The following is a 15,593-nucleotide window of genomic DNA, read 5'->3' as shown; positions in this document are numbered from 1 at the left end:
GGGGAAGTGCAGTTGCCTCTTCAGGTGTCAGCATCCAGTCCAGCAAGGTTCCTGTGGCCAGCCAAGTTATCTAGTCGCTGGTGCTTAACTTTGTTTTGGTTTCGTTCTGTTCGTTTATTTCAGGCTGTATTCTTACATGTTTTTCTCTTGCTTGCTTTTTGTATATCACTGTGACGATTCTGGTACTTCAGATACTCCTGTCTACTTTATTACATTAGTATTCTCCACTTTTTTTTCCTGTGTTTTAATAAGACTAGAACAATCACATCTGTATTCTTTCCCCTTTTCTCTACAAGCGTCCCATTTCTCACCCTTCAGCTAGCCTCCAGGGAATCTCCATAAGCCTGTTGTTTAGTCATCTCAGTCTTGAGAACCTTCCCAGGATTGTCAGATGTACTGTGGGAGCTTCTTGCTGCATAAGAAACGTTTGGATGGTTTCTTGAGGCCTGTGCTGGCCTGATATTCCTGATTGCCCTGCAGGTTTGCTAGTGGCAGGGTGAGCTTTGTCTGATCTTTTCTGAGAGGTAAGCAGACTGAGGTCTCCACCCATCTCTGCACCTGCTCTGCTGTATTCTGGTAACATAGCGTATTTGGAAAAAGGTGAAAATGTTCTGTTCAGTAATTTGTCTGGGGACTTTCCAATCATTTAAGGAGTCATGTGTTTTGGTGAGTCATTGATACTCAGCTCATGATCCCAAGTCTCTTCTGGATAGAAAACTCTATTTGTTATACTGTAGTCTCTTTTCTGTATGTGAAATGTGTGTCTTTCTGCTTGCAGCAGATACTGTTCTGGCATGTCCCATGCACACAAGTGGTAGAGCCTGATATTTGTACAAGGCATTTGGAAGTTGGGGGCAGGAGGGCTGTTACCTCAGTCTCCGGAAAGCACTTTTTATGGAAACTGCTGTTTAATAAGAAAACCCGTTTTAGGAAAGCTTTTCTAACTATCCTATACATAAATAGCCAAGATACATTTTTTTTTTGTGTGTGTGTAAATTGGAAAATAATGGAAAGGTGTTTTACCTGTAATTGATTAGGCTGTTTTTAATATATATATATATATATATATATATATATATATTTTAAAGTTCTAGTAATACTTTATAATGAAAATTGTTAATGTCTCCAAATTTTAATTGAAAGGATTTATAAATTTTAGAATAAAGTTTTGTCTGTGAAGTTGAGCATTTGAGCTGTTTCATCGTGAAAAATAGGTAGTTCTTATCTGTCCAAATCCGGACACAAAATACGGCCCTTTTAAAGCAATAAACGCACAAAGCCAAAAGGTGAATGTCTTGAAGCAAGAGGCTGGTTTTACTTCCGTTAACACAATCAATGCATCCTACTCCAGCTCCAAGAGTAATTAAATAACAATTAAAACAAGACTTGCATATGTTTTAATTAATCTAAACGAAGTACACTGGAAACGTGCTTTTCTTAATAGAAGTAAAATGATAATCACTTCTGTGGAATAGTTACAGGAAACTGAAATATATGACATGATTTTTCATGATTTACTATGAATACACTAATCTTTTGTAAGTGAAGCTATTAAGTGCTGATGCCCAAGATCAATGGAATTAATGAAGAACTAAAATCCGTACATATTTTTCTGTAAGATGAATGCTTCAGAAGTATGGGACTTTGCCTTAAAAGGCTTTTAAAATGCTAAACGTAGGTAGCAATAACATTAAAACAACTGTACAAACTGATAGAAACTTTCAGGCCTCGCCTTGGCTCTGGCCACAGCGTGAGCAGGCGCTGGGGGTTACCTGGGCTCCCCGCTGCCCTCCCCGGCTGCTCGCTGACGGGCGCTTTGCTGGCTGGTGCACTGAGGTGCCGCAGTGCCAGAGGACCTGGGCACAAAGGGGCGGTCAGTCAGCGATCCCGGGATCACTGTGGGTTGCTGTGCTGTAGGGGAACAGGAAGGAGGTCCCTCAGTTGCACGGGCGTGCGGTCATGTCATGTCATGTCACATCACGCGCTCAGGAGGAAGCGCTCCTCAAAGGCCCTTTGTTGACGGCCTCGGCCAGGCAGCGCTGAGCTCTCACTGCTGTCTCTGGAAAGTCATCATTGGCTAGTCTCAAAGCTGGAAAGAAAGCTCAATAAATAGCAAAGAAAGCCTTCTCCCTAGCAACACACCGCCTCGAGCAGCTTGAGCCTTCAAACGGAAGGTCATGTGATTGACATATTTGTCCCCTAAAGAGAGTGCACACCAGTCTTTTTTTCACTTCTCTATATTTTTAAGCTGTGTGAAAGCAGGTTTTAGCCAGCCATAAGCGAGGGAAGCCCAGCCAGCTGGAACACTCCTGTCGCCTGGTCATGGGCCTCATCAGCTCTCGGAGTGTGAGGAAAGTAGGACAGGCGTCTGTGGTGCTTATGGAAAAATTAACTTCGATTTTTAGAGTAACATTTATACTAGAATAGCAGTAAAATCCATGTAAGACATGCATGCCTCAGAGTCAACAGATCTGTGGTTGCACCTATGCTGCTAAGCAGCTGGAAGCAATTGTGAACTTTTAGTACTCATTCACATTTTAGCAGCTGTTGGGAATTACTTTAAGAATATATACTGAGTGCATAGGTCCCTTCAACTTTGTTTCCTCAGGGGATCTTGAAATTTAAGACTTAAGTCAGTTGTATTTTTGTGCGTCTTAGATATACGTATATATAAATGGTAGCTTTATGCAGGGTTCTTCATTATAGTCATTTGTCATTAGACTACTCCACCCGAGAGAGAGAAAACAAGTGTCAACAGAACCGTGCCATCGCACATCCTGTTCCTTTGGAAACCAAAAAATGTAGACCTATTACAAAAGGGAGGGGAGGTGAAATGCAGAAGCAATTTAAGTTGGTTTCCTCATCACACTTAGTCATCATGATTCTTGTTGAAAATGTGACTATAGCAGTGTGGTAGTCTAAGAAGCTACTGGGGATGGCTACTACTCCCTGTGTCTTAAAACTGGATAAGCCTAAACATTCATGCTTTTACTCTGTATCCTAAAAGATGAGTTTATTTTAATTGATCAGTATTACCTTTTTAGGACACCTCAAGCTGAAGATAAAAATGTCTTAAAAGTTACTACCACAGCTTGAATTTCCATGTGAACATGCAACCCTGAATACTGTGCTTAATGAAACACGTAAGAGAAGGTACACTCGAAAGATGTACCCTAACTCACAGCAGCAATCTTTTCACTGTTGTCACCAGCAGTTACTTTTCTTTTGTTGCTGTAGAGGGAGAGAACTTGTCACTTTATTCCTAGATTAGTAAATCTGATCTGAAATGAAATGTCATTTTTCTTGCTTTCTTTTTTCATTTCTGTGTGGGAACAGATTAAAAACATAATGGACATGTTTAACATATGAAAACATGGGGTCATATTTCAGTACCGTTTTGAGAATGGAAGGCTTTGTTTATGTACTAAAACATTAGCATAGCTGGAAAGAATTAGCTGGCATTTGAGTCTACAGTTTGCAACAAAATACTAGTTTTGAAATAATGGGCTCTTTTTGAGGGTGGAGGAGATGATATTTGAATTCAGTGTCTTTGCTGTACTTATGGGAAACTTAGAGCTGTTCAGTTTACAATCTCAAACCTTGAATAGAAAACTCCTGGGATAACAAAGGAAAAATAAATGTGACAGATCAGGCTAGATTTAAATAAGCATATTTTAATTATTCCCATTTTATTTTTCTAGCAACTGCCTCTCATCTATACCTATTAGAACAGCCACCTTGATTGTAGGTAGTTGGGAAGCATAAGTTGGTGAAATTATTTTTATCATATACTTAATATACAGGGTGGGTTGAAACATTTGTCCCAGTGTCAGTGGAATGCATCAATGCAACATCCCAAGTGTTTTGGCACGGTTCAGTCTGTTTCAAAAGCTATAGCTGGAATAAAGACCTGCATGATACAGGTTGCGTTTGATTCCTGCTCTGTTCTGATTCCTGCGATGTTTGAGCTACTTAAGATGTTGCTGGTAGAGTCCTGTGTGGAAAATTTATACCAGAGGCTTGCCTGGTAGCATTTCATTCAGTGTGCATATAGTTTAGCTCCTTCTTTTCAGAATTAAACTAACCATTGAGGAGGACCTTTTGGGTGTCCAAAATTAGAAATACCAAAAATAGTGTTTAGCTCTGTAAGTTTTTTAAATGGGCTTTCACATTGCTAAAAATAGATCTAATGCTGTAGTTCACATTATTGATTGCTCTTTCATTTGAATCTTAATACATATATTAATAAATAAATCTTAATGTATTTTAGTACAATTCTGTCTTTTTGGAAACATTGTAGAGAGTACTGTATAAATGTTATTTTCTTCTAGGATTTGGGGCGGGTTGGTGTATATATATATCATGAAAGGTGTTTCTGTCCTGGAGCTTTGTGAATTGCTGTTCTATGTGGTGTATGTAGGTTCTTGTCGCTGATTTTTATTAATGCTTAAAAGGCTGGGGTTTGAGGAAAAGACAATTCATAAAAAAGAGCCAAACAAAAAGCAAATTTTAGACTTAAATTACTGTTGGGCATTCAGTATAATTAATCCAAGGGAGGTTATGTCCTTGAAACCCCCAGACTCTGATATAAATATCATCCTGCTATGTCTGTCTTTGAGAAATGTTGAGACAGGCATAAAAATTCGTTAAGGTCAAGCAGAATGCTTCAGGTAAATTTTTTCAATACACTAACAAGTAGTACCTGGGAGATACTTGGTGAAAAAAGCCCCTAGGTTTCAGTGATACTGTATTTCAGTCTGGCTTATAAAATGTGCTTCATGCTGATTTTTCAGCACCTTATCTGTATTTTCTTGTTGCAGAAATGGAAAGTGGGGGAGGGGGGCATAAGGACTCTCGAAAATATAACTGGTAAGCCAAGTATCATGATTAAACATGGATATGTCAGATAAGGTGATGGGAAGTGTAAAAAGATACGCTGCCTTTTCCCCCTAGTGTATCTTTAACATTATGACCAATGAATTTGTCAAGTGAAACAGCACAGTCTTCTTTGCATATCATTTGAACTGAGAGCTTGCTTTGAAGAAGATAAGCAGGCTGTGTTGCCCAGAAGAAATAATGATGCTAATTTATCTTTGCCTGTCCTTATAGACACAGCAGTGTGTATCAGTGTTGAAAAGGAAATAGAGAAATAACTGAGCTACAGCGTGCCACCTATTCAATGCCACAGCATCATTAATGGCATACAGGGTTCTAAGAAATATGGGTGGTCTTGAAGTAGTGATTTATTTTACTTTGTCTCAAAGTATGTGGAGTAGCCTCCTCTGATAAAACAGTAGCTGCTGCATGATGCCAGAATAATGCTCTGGCAAATTCTCCTTAGTACCAACAAAGTGATGTTGTAGGCCTCTGCTCCGTCACCATCAGAAGTATACAAACAGGGATGAGAAAGTCTAAATGGCAAATTTTTACCAACAGCTTCTAACTATTCATATTTATGTTCTAGACATGGGAAACTTAAAAGCCTTTGTCAAGTTTCTTGAGGGGAAGGGATTACAGGATGTTTATTCCTTAACTCTGAGTAACAGAGTAGCTTGCCAGAAGTAAAAGTTAGCCTTTACAAAAGGGAAATCTGGTGTTTTACAGAAGTAATTGATGGGCAGTTTAGGCACTCAAATTCATATTCTTTTAAAAAGCCCTTTTATTTTGTGTTTTATATGTGGTTACTTTTCATCTTGACTAGGATTTCATCACAGTAGGTACATTGGTCTTTTGACACCATAGATACGGGGAAAAAAAAAAAAAAAAAAACACAAAAAAAAACAAAACCACAAAACCCTTCCAAACAGTAAATTCAGTGTGTTTACCTTCAGGGTTTCCGATGCATTTCCCTGTGGTCTTTTATAACATATTTTGTAATATATTGATGCCTGATATCTGTTTTTTGTTCTAATACGTGTATGTCTAGGAATTTGTAGTATATTGTTTGTGAGTTTTTTTGTTTATCAATTATGAATGGAAGGTTTTTGTCCCTGAATGGAGACATTCATGTGTAAAGGCTGTTTGACTGGCGCATGGTATGTTTGGAATACTTACTGATCTACAAGTGAATTGCAGTGGAACATTTTTCTTTGTCAGCTAGATAAAAGCATTCCACAGCGCGTTGAGTCAAAGTGAGTGTCGGAGCGCTGGCGAGGAAGCTGCAGCTGCTACCCTGCCCCAGCAGCTGGGGATGTGGGAAGGCAGGGTGACAGACCCCTGCGGGGCTCCCGCGCTGTGAGAGGCACGATCAGTGACAGAAAACTACTTGTGGTGCTACCAAAATTTATATTAAATTAATGAGTTGCAGGTCATTTGTCTGATACAGATACACAGGTTAATACAAGTCTTCATATTTAATGTATGTGTCTTTCCAGAGGTATGGTGGGAGAAAAGATGTTTACTGTATGTGCCAAGTCCAAGTGACTTTTCTATTTGAGGAAGGGTTTTATATATGTATTCTTGTTCGTTATTATAGTGTCTTTTCAAAGCTGCCAAGTTCTCTGCCATTATAATTAGAGTGTGTATAAAATTATTTAACTCCTTAACTGTGTACGTAAAAATATACTGTGCTGTTGGCAAACCTCTTAACATGAAGTGATGTGGCGAGAAGCACGGGGACTTGGACAAAAGGTATCAGCTGGAAGACATAGCTGCTCCCTCTTTGTGGGTGGCAAGAAAGGTGCCGAACCACCACCGAGTATTTCTGCTTAACCAGAGGTGGTATGGGGCAGGCAGGGAAGGTATAGTCTGTGCGAGAAGTTGCTGAGGTACTTGAAAGGTGAATGCTGCTCTTTGGTGCTCTTGCCTTGCTGGGGCTGCTTGGTTATTCTTTCCATCAGCCTGGCGGGACAGGCACCCACCACAGTTGGCTGGGGAAGATGGACTGATTTCTTGTCTTTGCATCTGCAGTTGATTTACGCATCACTTTGTTTCACCATCACTTTCTACCTGCTGCTCCTTGTCTGATCCTGAACGGATGGCCCTGAAACAACTGATTAAGGCCTGCAGCCTTAACCAAAGCCAGCACTGGCTGCACCTTTACTAGGGCTGAGCTCAGGTCAGTTGAGAATCCAGCTGAAGTGCAGGCATGCACTTCTGCAGCATGCAGAAGCATCTTCCAAAATGTGTGACATTTGGAAGCCAGACTGTCCACAAAAGTCACTAACATCACCTAAATAAGCATATTTCTATGAATGTAGGAAAAAATATTTGTTGTATTTTCCAACATAGTTACTTTAAGAGAAGAATGCACATTTTAAGGGGAAAGTGCACGTGTCCTTTATACAGAAAGACTCAGAGCTTTCCCTGCCAGCATTAGTAATGAGAATCAGGATACGTTTTGAGACTTAGCTGGTAAGAACCGTGAGGCTCAAGCAGCTCTATCAGGATGAGGAATCTCTGCTATCACTGAGTGGATTGTTTGGTTGGTGAATTAATTCAGCGGCAGGCACCGAAGGAGCTTCATGTGGCTCAGTGTGGGTACTCTGCAGCGTGCCCCTTGTGGATCTCTGCTCAGCAGTGTATTGGAATATACTGCTGAAATACAGTGCAGGGAATGCACTGCATGCTCGTCTGTCTGGGCCTCCCTATCAATATCTGTGTGTTTGGTGTATGAATAAAAAGTTAAAATGTATGGTACTCTGAAGCACACACTGTATGCATATGAGAATCTGAGGGATTTAAGTGCCTAAAATATAATGATTTCAGAAGTATTAGTTAAACAAAAGAATTTCCCTGAGGATCTTGAGATACCAGAGGTTCAATAGGGTTGAACTAAAGCTTGGACATTGAAAATAAAATGAAGTCATGAAGGCAATAGTGTTCTCTCCCGACTCTGTTTCATGATGTGAAACAAGCTCTTAGTGACAGCGTTTTATTACATAATGATGCTCCTCAATTTTCTTCTAAACAGCCAGCGTTACCCAATGTAGGAGAATTGTTGCTGTAGGTGGGCATCAATATAGTGAGCGTTGCATATTTTGTTTGGGATTCTTATGTTTTGGGAAGTGTTCCACAGATTCTCGTGGGATCTCCAGCATGGGCCTCAAACCCCCTTTCAGATGTAGATGTCTGTATACCTGTCCCTTTTTCACCTCAGTAAGGTGACACTACCCCTTTGTGTTTCTAGAACGGAGCAAAGTCATGATGGTTTTTAATATTTCATTGTGAATTTTTGTAAGAATGAAAAAAGCAACAGGGTAATTGTAAACAGTGTCAATAAAAAAAAATATCTCCATTGGTTTTAATACCAGGTAAATATTACAAGTACAGCAGAGAGGCTTGGTGTAGGTGACACTAGTAGTTACTAGCATTTTAAACTTTGTGACCATTAGTCCTACTCTGATAAAGATTAGGAAACCAGGTGCTCAAAATGACGGTGCTCACAGGCGTTTGGTCTTTTTACTGCTGGCACAAGTAGGGCCAAGCTGCTGTGAGGAGAGGCGAGCTGAGCTGGCCCGGTGTTGACAGGGCGGCAGCCACCCTTGTCTGCACGTAGTTGGCTTTGTTAGGATTTACTGCATCTCTTCAGTGTGCGTATTCAGAGAGCAGCTGCAAGTGCTTGCATTTAAAGAATTAGGTTTCAAGATAGCATTTTTTTTTTCTTAATCAGCATGTTATATTGCACATGAGAAATCGAGGGAAAGCACTGAAGATTTAAGAGGATGAGAGGATTGAGTCAATCACTTGAGCTTCAACTTAGTAATGCAAATCTGGCTTTAAGTGACCTTATTGATGTTTGCTCAAAGTAGCTTTCTTTTGGTACAAATGGCTGAGCTTTGTTGTAGCTATTGTACAGGTAATGTACTGTCCCTTTAGAGATTGCCTTTGTATCCCAGCTGCAACCTCTCTTTGCTGTAACAGCGAGAGCCTGCAGAAATGCCTGCAGCTAAGATGGATTGCATCGACGGGCCTCATTTGATCATCTGCCAGCAGTGAAGAGAGGATAGGCCACAGGGAAACGCGGGCCCGTTTCGCTATCCCATCTCATGGAAACTTGAGTTTTTGACTATGGGTGGATGACGTTCAAGTAGAGAGCTTGGTGCGAGAGGTCGAAGGCCATGCCCTGGTATCTGAAGGGCTCCTAACGAGATGTCGAAGGCCATGCCGAGGTATCTGAAGGGCTCCTAACACCTCTGTGGCCAGCGCCCTGAGGGGAGGCGGCGGCCTCAGGGTGCGAGGGGCTGCAGGAGGAGGAGCGGGGCCGGCAGGGTGCTGAGCACCATGGCTGGAGGTGGTGGCATCGAGCAACAAACAGTGCCATCTTCTGGGAGGAGCCGGCAAGATGCCCTGTGGTCAGCGAGGAACAAGTTTTTGAGCGGTGGGGGTGTTCGTGTGTTTGTGTTGGTTTGCTTGCTTGCTGCGATAGGTGTTTGGAAAAAACAAGTGCCAGAAGTTGAAAGGCAGCGCTAATGTCTGGCAGTGCAAGTCCAATTCTTGACTCTCTGAACTATCACTGATACCGTCTTAAAAGAAATGTTTAAAGCTATGCTTTGGAGTCCGTTTAAAAGAACAAAAATTTTATCAACTGCTGAGCAGTACTCCAGAGAATTAAATCGCCAAAATTAAAGTTAAGGGCTCAGTCTTTTTTGTACTCTTAGGACCGCTATTGTTTTTGTAAACATACTTTGTAAAATCTAAATAATTGCCACATGTTTTCTCATAGAAAGCACAGTGACCTATAGGAAAATTAAACATCCAAAATAGGAATTATAAGAATGATTACTTTGTCTTTTATTGCTTTTAAATTGCTGTAACTCTTTCCTTCGGGGATGCCAGAAGGGAAAAAAATGTTTTCTATCTTAAAGTTTTTCCTATAAATAATTACATTTGGAAAACATTTACCATGGTCTAAAATCTGGGATAACAGAGTTACTAAAATTATCCTAGCAAGTGGAATGTAAGATTCAGCATTTACTGAGACTCATTAATAGTGTCTCAGATCAATCACCCGAACTCTTATTTGGAGGAAGTATGCAATTTTAGTAACACTGATGGAACTATATGGGAGATGCAGGTGACATTGAGAGGAGGGCTTTTTTTTTTATGGTTACATGCTTTCTGTTAAATAAATAAACACAAGCAAAAAGCCAATAGCAAAGAATAACCATTAGTAACCATTAGGGGTGGAGGGGAAAAGTGGAATCAATGTATTAAAAATCTTTATTGCTAAAATAAATTAGGAGAAATGAAGTTATATCCAGAATGACAAAAGTCTTTAAGTTCTGGATAGAAAAATAGATTTGGAATTGCTTTTATTGCATCATAGTTGACAACACAGTATAGATAATTTACCAGTGATGATGCAGTGGAATAAGAAATTCTTTAAAATGAATAAATAAATCCTTTGCATATAAATTCCAACTCTGTTCTGAGACTGTCATATTAAGCATGCTATAATCAGTACATTTTGTATTCCAGAGAGTCTAATTTTAATGATTGTGGAATCTGAGGTATCTGGACAGAACAGTATTTAACTGCACAGTTAATTTGTAGTTAAAATGCTAATTGAATGTGCATTAACTTTTTCACTGTTAGGGTTAGTTTGGTCTGTCATACAGTATTTAATAGATAAAGAAAATAATGTCTAACTCTTCGAGTATATTCTGTATGTTTAACAACAATGTCAATTGTTAGTTTTTAATCTGTTTAGGTAAATCCTCAGTATTACAGTTAGGATTTCCATTTCTGGCATCTGGAAGTGATTTAGTCTTGAAGTCTTGACCCATCTTACTGTGTTGACTAGTAGTTTATTTGCTTAAATGCAATTTTAAGACTTACTCTTTTTTTTTTGTTTTGCAATTTAGTAAGTTACTTCATCGATATTTTGGCAGTGAAGTATGTATAACAATATTTTGCTTTAAACTAGTTTGAAAATGTTTCTGTTCGCTTTGGAACCACTGCATGTGGATATTCCTATCAACTCGTAACTTATTCGGGAGACATTTCAGTATTGCAGTGCTGTAATGGACACAAAGTTATTTAGTAGGCTTCTTTTGGTTGTTGGTGGCAATCACTATTCTTTGTGGCTTTTTAATTGTATTTTTCATAATCACTAGTCCTTTTGAAATTCCTAATTCAAACCATCAGCTGGAGTTGTTGTTTAAGACAGGTGAACAACTATCTCTGAAATCTTTGTTAGGTTTTCAGTATCTCATGATCCAGGTTGTCATTACATGTAAAAGTCCTGTTCCAAATATACAGGAAATATGTGAATAGACAAGATCAGTTAAAATAAAAACTAAAAAATTAAGAAACCAGTTTAAGAAATGCAGCTCACGCTTCAGCTGCACCCTTTTTGCCAAGAGACTTCTCAGCAATGGTAGACAATGTGAGAAGCAAGGTGGTAACTCAACATTAAAGTATATAACTGCCTCTCCTCGATTTCCTATGTCATTATCTTGTTTTCTGATTGATAGGAGGTAGACTAAACAAATGATAGTATTTCTGGAAAAACAGATCAGAAAATGTCTGGTTTTCAGAACTGTAATAATTATATTTTTGTTAGTAACAGAAAAAGTGTTTTTTTTTTTTCTGTGGTGGTGGTGGTTTTTTGCCTTTTTTTTTTTTTTTTTAACTGAATACTGCATATTTATGCAAATTGCAGGACACCAAAGGAATTGATAACTTCAGCCAAGATATCTATATTGAAACAAAAAATTAAGGAAAATATATACTGTATAAACAGTAGTTATATCCTCATCAGACAACATCTACATGTTCCAAAATCATTAATTCTGTAATATAGCTTTGGTTGGTATTTGAAAAGCTGCTCAAAGATTTTTATTTTTCCAGGAATAGTTAGTTTCACTAACAGTGGAACTGTAAATCAAAGTTTACATAAAACTTTGGGTTTCTATTCTTCCTCTGGTCCAATAGTGGATTATTTTTTTTTTTAATACCAGTTTAATAGTATGTAATTTTTTTTTTTTTACTAAAGCTTGAGAATTTTTTCCCTAAATAATTTCTGTCAAGCATCGACTTAAAATTAACCCAGTTTTTTATTTTATTTCACTTTTTTTTTTTTCAGTTTATGGTATGAGACTTTTCTAAAACCCTGTAAGATATGTATCAGTACCAGTTAATGATAGGAAACGAACAACTTGTACTTAATTTTAAAGAAAAGTTAACAAAACATAATGGTTTTGTCAGTAATGGGTAAGCAGATACTTTCCTTGGTTAAAACTTGTAGCTTATTCTACGTCCCTTAGATCTTATGCACTAGTAAATTAATAATCCTGACAACTAATAATCCTTACTTTCTTTCCATCTTTTTATTTACAGGCAGAAGGAGAAGACAGCCTTAAAAAGATGCAGCTGATGGAGCTTGCAATTCTGAATGGCACCTACAGAGATGCCAACATCAAATCACGTAAGCATGTTATAATCTTGAGGGTCAGTGCAACATTAGTATTTGCAGGTTTTGATTCTTAAAGCTACTTTCAGGTAAATGGACAATAACAACTGTGTAGGAAAACAGTAGGTAGCCATTGCAGATGATCTTCTGTAGATAAGTTTTGCAAGTTTTTTGATGTTTTGTGTTTTGCTGTTGTTGCTGGTTTTTGTTGTTGTTTTTCTTTAAGAACAACATGTCTGGGCTGAAATATTTACAAATATATAGTTCAAACAAAATTCAACTCTTAAGCCAGATTTTTCTATTTTACAATTAATTTTTTTCCTTAATAAATATAAAGGGCAGTGTACTCCTTTTCAATTATACTTTTAAAGATTCAGTTTGAAAGTGTTACAGATGTTCAGGATACTGTGAATACATTTTTCTGTATTATATTCCTTCCTTTCATCTTGCCTTGCATGTGTTCCCCTAGTGTTATGTTTTTTCCAAGAATTCATCATCTGATTTCACTGCTGAGTTCACAGGGATCAGTGATGTTATGAGCCATTTTTACAATTTCTTCCATTAGATTTGTGTGAGATGCTTTTGCAAACGCAAGTATGTGCAGATTTACACTTGAAAATTAATTATATACACCTACTAAAGACAGCATATACCTGCTATGTGTGATACAAACTATTTTTCTATATTAAAATCTAATTTCTGCTTCTGCAAGTGTAGTTTCTGATACTGTTCCAAAGTAAACTTTTGCTGTAGCTATGATACAGATGTCAAATGTAAGCACGGATAAATCAGTCTTTTCACTAAGGGCCTACTGATATTTGCAAATTTGTTTCCCCACACAGGCTCCATTTCAGCATTGAATATGTTTAAAGGTTGGAATGTGGTTAGGCCAATTTGAGAGTGCTTACACCAGTGTAATTTTTCTGATTCAAAAAGATACGTAAGCGAGGGCTTTTACCACCACAATGGTGGTGGTAAATCTTCACCCCTAATGAACGTTATAATATCTAGAGCTAGCTCAGTTTTAAACCTATTTGAAGCCCCAATCTATTGCAAATTTATGAGTGAAATAGCTTTCAGAATAAATTGATGCAAACTGTTGCATGGAAATCTTTATATTAATTTGAGCGATTTCTTTGTCTGATCTATTCCCATTGGTCTATTTTAACAGTATAAGTGGGATGATGGATTTTTTTCATTCTCTGACTAGAGATTTCCACATTAATATTCACATTTTGGTAGTAAGACATTTTCATAGTTTATGTTTTTGACTTTACTGAAAACAGAGGATATGGAATCCATAGTGGTTTATTTTAGTGTAAAAACAGAAACAAAAATTTTGGTGTTTTTTTAATTCTGCATTGCCTGAGCACTTTTGAAATAAATCCACAAAACTCACCCTCTCAAATACGAAAATCTTCCCCATGCATTTCTCTTCCCAGACCACCTGTAAGTTAATTAAATCAGTGTAGATCAGCAGTAGTGCATATAAATCTTTGTCCTAACCAATAGAATAGAACAGTTTAACGTTGACTCTTACCAGCTGATCTGTGTAAGTGTTTAAGAAATTGTTCCTATTGTATGCCGACAGGCTTCAAATAATTAAACATGCAAGCACTGTGCAAAACAAAACAAAAAAGCAAGACCGTAGTAATCTTCTGTAACAAAGAACATGTTATATTTGGGGAAAATTGATGTGGAAGACATTTTGAGTATGTTATTCATGCTACAGTAGGAATGGAGATGCATTGTTTTTCCAGATCCTCTTTAATTTCACTGATCCTGGAAACTGGAATTGTATATATGTTTAAATACAATATAAGAGATACAAAACTGTAGAACTCATACAGTAGCTCTGCATAACTGAGTATCTGTGGACTCTATAGTTGCACTACATTTTGTACTCTGTATTTGATTATGACAGTATTTTCCTTGTATCTCCTGCATGCATCTCAAGTCTCATGCAGTCTTTATAGCATAAATGAAGAAATGTGGTCTAAATGGAGCTTTTGTGCTGTGTAACCTGTTTGAGAAATCTACCTCACTGTTTTACAATGGCTTTTTTATTTTGCATGTTCATACTTAATCACACTGGAAAATGGAAAGCTGTTTGCATTTGAATGGTGTGCTTTGGCACTGTGTGATCAGCGCATGTACTAATGATTTCCTTTTATTTTTCTTCTTTCCTACTTTTCCCCTTTTTTCCCGTTCTTTCCACGTTTTGTACTGCTATCTCCATACTTTCCTCTGAATTTCTTTGCTTACTGTAGCAGCCCTTGCCTTTTCTCTTGCAGCAACAGCCCAGGCTCCAAGGATCATTACTGGGCCTGCGCCTGTTCTCCCACCAGCTGCCCTGCGTACTCCTACGCCAGCTGGCCCTACCATAATGCCTTTGATCAGACAAATACAAACCGCTGTCATGCCAAACGGAACTCCTCATCCCACCGCTGCAATAGTGCCACCAGGACCCGAAGCTGGTTTAATTTACACCCCGTACGAATACCCCTACACGCTGGCACCAGCTACATCAATCCTTGAGTATCCTATTGAACCTAGTGGTGTATTAGGTAAGACTCTTATCTGCACATGACTGGAGAATACATTGCATATGCTTTCATGATATTTGCATATAGAGGTCATGGGTCTCAAAGGAAAAAAAAAAAAAAAAGGAAGCTATATTCCTACCTCAGAGACACCAAAATTGCCTAGGAAAATTATTCCAATGGTGTAACTCAAACATTTTAACATGTTTTGCATTGTGAAACGTGTTTAGTGTCTTAGTAAGATTATTGAAAACAAAATCATAATGTTTGTGTGACACTAGATGGTGGATACATAGCCAAGAAAAAAAAACAGACATTGACATCTATTGTATGTAATTTGTTCTCCAGTAAAATACCAGACTTGCTTGTGTTGTCTTCAGCATAAATTAATTTCCAGTAATCTTTGGAAGAGAGAACTTCCTATCTTTGCTGTATCTTTTTAGTAGCCAAACTGGAGAGAATTGAAGGGTGTTTTTTTCAGTTTGCTTAGGTTTTTGCTTCTACATTTAGAACACATCTGATCAAGCTCTCCTCAGTGTTGGAAAGCTATTAATGATTTTGTAAGCAGAAAATAATATCAGAGAATAAATATATAAAGGAAACTTTAAGTTCTGAGCAAAGGATGGTACAATCAGCAACACTACTGATGGCTTATTTTATATGCGTGGGATTGAAATGTCCATCATTCCTAACAT

The 15,593-nt window shown here is 38.0% G+C and overlaps 1 protein-coding gene across 13 annotated transcripts in view; it reads left to right on the top strand.

Moving 5' to 3' along the window:
- The window catches only part of QKI (QKI, KH domain containing RNA binding), a 160,520-nt gene that overhangs the window by 126,218 nt on the left and 18,709 nt on the right, over positions 1–15,593 (top strand). For 9 of the 13 annotated variants that reach the window (XM_032184276.1, XM_032184282.1, XM_032184285.1 and 6 more), the window contains 2 exons: positions 12,283–12,370; positions 14,626–14,922. In XM_032184276.1, coding sequence (XP_032040167.1) covers positions 12,283–12,370; positions 14,626–14,922 — 385 coding nt within the window. The remainder of the gene's footprint in view (positions 1–12,282; positions 12,371–14,625; positions 14,923–15,593) is intronic. The other 4 variants (XM_032184284.1, XM_032184279.1, XM_032184277.1 and 1 more) reach the window with 2 other exon arrangements.

The sequence above is a fragment of the Aythya fuligula genome, chromosome 3 (assembly GCF_009819795.1).
Source record: "Aythya fuligula isolate bAytFul2 chromosome 3, bAytFul2.pri, whole genome shotgun sequence".
Classification (NCBI taxonomy): Eukaryota; Metazoa; Chordata; class Aves; order Anseriformes; family Anatidae; genus Aythya; species Aythya fuligula.
This window is presented reverse-complemented; position numbering and strand designations above follow the sequence as displayed.